Source organism: Rutidosis leptorrhynchoides, chromosome 5 (assembly GCF_046630445.1).
Source record: "Rutidosis leptorrhynchoides isolate AG116_Rl617_1_P2 chromosome 5, CSIRO_AGI_Rlap_v1, whole genome shotgun sequence".
In the NCBI taxonomy this organism is placed as follows: domain Eukaryota; kingdom Viridiplantae; phylum Streptophyta; class Magnoliopsida; order Asterales; family Asteraceae; genus Rutidosis; species Rutidosis leptorrhynchoides.
Genome location: NC_092337.1, coordinates 208,743,778 through 208,747,312, shown reverse-complemented (window position 1 = coordinate 208,747,312; position 3,535 = coordinate 208,743,778). Strand labels below are relative to the sequence as shown.

Here is a 3,535-nt window from a genome sequence, read left to right as displayed (position 1 = left end):
TAGAGTTGTATCGTTTAAAGTCGATGTGGGGTAATTTTCATTTTCATTACGCTTTATCCATGGCTCGGGGTTTTTCAGGAAGTTTAATCTCCTTGTGGGACCCAAACGCTTTTGTTAAGGAAAATATGTGGTGCGATAACAACTTTGTTATAATTAAAGGTCGGTAGATCAGGGAAGATATTGTTGTTTTCATGGGTAATATATACGCCCCTCAAAGCATTCAAGATAAACTTGCCTTATGGAATAAGTTAATGGATTTTATGGCCAACAATGTTGGTGAGTACATAATGTTCGGAGATTGGAATGCGGTTCGGGTTGCTAGTGAAAGAAGTGGCACAGAGTTTTGTGCTCTAGACGCTACAAATTTTAACGACTTTATCAATGGAAATATGCTTTACGAGATAGCTCTAGGAGGTCTTCAATATACGTGGCGAGTAAAAGCAGGTAACAAGTTAAGTAAACTCGATAGATTTTTTGTCACTAATAATGTGTTATTATCATGTGATTATCTTAAAGGTGTTGTTCTTCCTCGAGGTTGTTCGGATCATTCTCCGATTATGTTATTCCAAGATAATTTTGATTATGGTCCGACTTATTTTAAAATTTTCCACTCATGGTTCGAGAGACCCAAGTTTGATGATATGGTGCAACAAGAATGGGCTGACATTAGTTTATCCGGGCCCCATCATATCACAGTTAAATTAAGAGCGCTCAAAATGAAACTTAGGGAATGGATTACGCAGTCTAGGAAGGAAGAAAAAGCTCAGTTAACAGAGTTAGTTGGTAATATTAATGAGTTGGATTGTTTAATTGATTCGGGCCTGGCTTCAAACAATCAAATTGATGAGTGATGTGCGAAAAGTGGTATATGAATTATCGTATGGAAAATACCGGTTTTAGAGATTGCTACACACTAACGGGCAGTGTACCCGATCGTGTAGTAGTATAGTAACTGGTTTAGTTCCGTGTATCGTTCCAAGGACAGTTATATCAGTCAAACTAGAATTAGAAACTATATTATGATTAACTAAGTGAATGAAAGTTAAAAGTACAAGTTTTATGTTTTGGTGGCTATTTAACGATTTAGCCAAATCAAAGAAGGTTAAATGTAAAAACAATATTTTTGTCTTTTAAGTTTATGAAATGATAATAAGTGCAAATAAAGCAAGTAAGATAGTTTTGAATTAAATCAAAGAGATGAAATGTTTATCTAGATATTTTACCCTCGGTATTGGATGTATTTTTAGATATTAAGTCCTGATTGAATAATTATGTGTGTAGTTATCTAATAGGTTCACTAAGAGTTCTCTCGGATAAACACGCAAATACAATAACAAAATCAAGGGTTCCCTTTTCACTATGGTTCTTGTATTTGTGATCAAATAACTATAAGCATGCTAATCACCTAAATCGACTCGCCAAGAGTTCTCTTTAGCAAGTACTCAAACTAGAATTACTAAGCGAGGGTTCCCTATTACTTAGACCTTTTCGTTTGTGACTAGTTGATCAACAAGATCAAAGACTTGAATAACAATTGTCTTTGCGTTCGCTCTACACAATTCATTCCTATTTTGTTTAACCGTTTTAATCTAGTTTACCCCCTTGGTCCGGTTTAGCAAACAATCAATCTAAGACAAGTTGATTGTAAATCAATATGATACATCAACAAGAGTTCTCTTTATCAACAACATATCAATTAACTAGATACAAATGATTTTAACAACAATAAGCATGGTTCTTAATTCAAGCTTCAATCTATCTCGCATAATACATTGAATCAATAAGATTACATCCAATACCTTGGTTATTAATCTAGACAAACATTATAGAAACTAGCCAACAATCATGGTAACAGACAACAATACAATCAAATTATTAACTGAAATCATTGCTGAGAACAAGTAAATAACCTACAAGAACAAGAGTTCTTGGATGAAGAAGGTTTTGATGGATGATGCCTTGATGTTGAGCCTCTTCAAAGAGGTTGGAGTTCTCCAATTTGCTCCTGAAAATCGCCTCTAAAATCTCTGGTTCGTATTCTGATGAAACAGTCCCAAAAATGAAGCTTTAAAGTGGAGAAATTAGGTAAAAAGCAGAAAAGTCGGGTACACCTACTACGGGACGTCGTCCCAAAAGGCAGGACGGCGTCCCACAAAACACGACAGGACGGCGTCCTAATAATGCTAGACGGCGTCCCAGATAAAAGGCCAGGACGGCGTCCTCTTATGCTAGACGGCGTCCCGAATGGTTTTTAGGCACTGTTTCGTTTTCTTTTCAATATTAGTTCATTTGGACGAAGCCTAACATATCAGAAGCCTTGTTTTATCATTTTAGAGTGCTACCTTGACCCTAACTCGTATCGGGATCGACCAATGTCATAAATCATCAAAATTCTTTGCAGATCATTCTTCCGATACAAATTCGCGCATCTTGGCTTATCACTTGTAGATCACCTTCATTATCTTCGATTCTAGAGCGTTTTAAGTGATATTGCGATAGATATATATGATGTTATTGAGCAATATCAAAACACCCCACACTTAAACCTTGCTTGTCCTCAAGCAATTCTTTCGTTACAAAGTAGAACAATATCAAACATAATCACAAAATATAGATTACAAACATTACATGAATTACTCGAAGCACACGAAACACACACGTTTTAAGTATAGTACACTTTTATTGAAATCACACGCACGCTATATACACAATGGAAACACACACACACATTTTTGGTAGATTAGAGCCAAGTATCCGAAAAATTTGATCCTAGGGAAATCAGGACCTTGATGAAAACGTTTTATGGTTTTGAAAATATCATGCTAGTTTTTAATACTAGACACGTTTTTCGATTTTGCCGGATTTTCTGAATTTTGAAAAATGAGTGCGGGTTTCCCGCTATTGGTCAAGCCAATCCCTCCCACGGTACCTAACATCACGAGATGTTGGTAGAAAATAATGTGCTTAGGGGGATACACATTACGTCCGGATATCATTGACAATTATGAGGTAATCATCTAATCCGTTAAGTCAATCATAAAGATCGAAGTTCATCAGGCTTAAAAGCTGATATATTACCTTTCCGGAGGTTATCCACTGGGAATCTGATCAATCACTGACAATTTGTGTATCATGGTGCGCTTCCCATTTGGCTAGCAAATCTCACTCATTGAGATAAGCTTTGACTACCAGTTTCCCTGTTTGATGTTGAGGCCTGGTAGATTTCCAGTCGATTTTAGCAATGACTTTTCAAGACTTTTCGTCACCCTACAACTGGTCTGGACTACAACTTCTGAAATAAATCAGCAAGTGTGTCGTTCGGGAGACTTGACTCCCTTTAGGATGGAATGGATACATCCTGTATGGTCATATAAGTGGTCGGACGCAACATTGTCCTTGTTAGGAGAAACAATGAGGATCGCCCTTAGGGTTTTTGATCTGGCGCGAGATCCGGTTTCCGACCACGCTATACAATCACCGCTCTCTCACGGTTTACACTCGTTTTGGTACAAGTGACCTACAAGTTAGCTTACTA

At 37.0% G+C, this 3,535-nt stretch overlaps 1 protein-coding gene across 1 annotated transcript; it reads left to right on the top strand.

The window, feature by feature from the left end:
* Positions 1-251: 251 nt before the first annotated feature.
* LOC139849247 (uncharacterized) lies at positions 252-851 on the top strand. The gene has a single exon (XM_071838906.1). It carries the CDS (start codon positions 252-254, stop codon positions 849-851), a length of 600 nt encoding a protein of 199 aa, XP_071695007.1.
* The last annotated feature ends 2,684 nt before the right edge of the window (positions 852-3,535 follow it).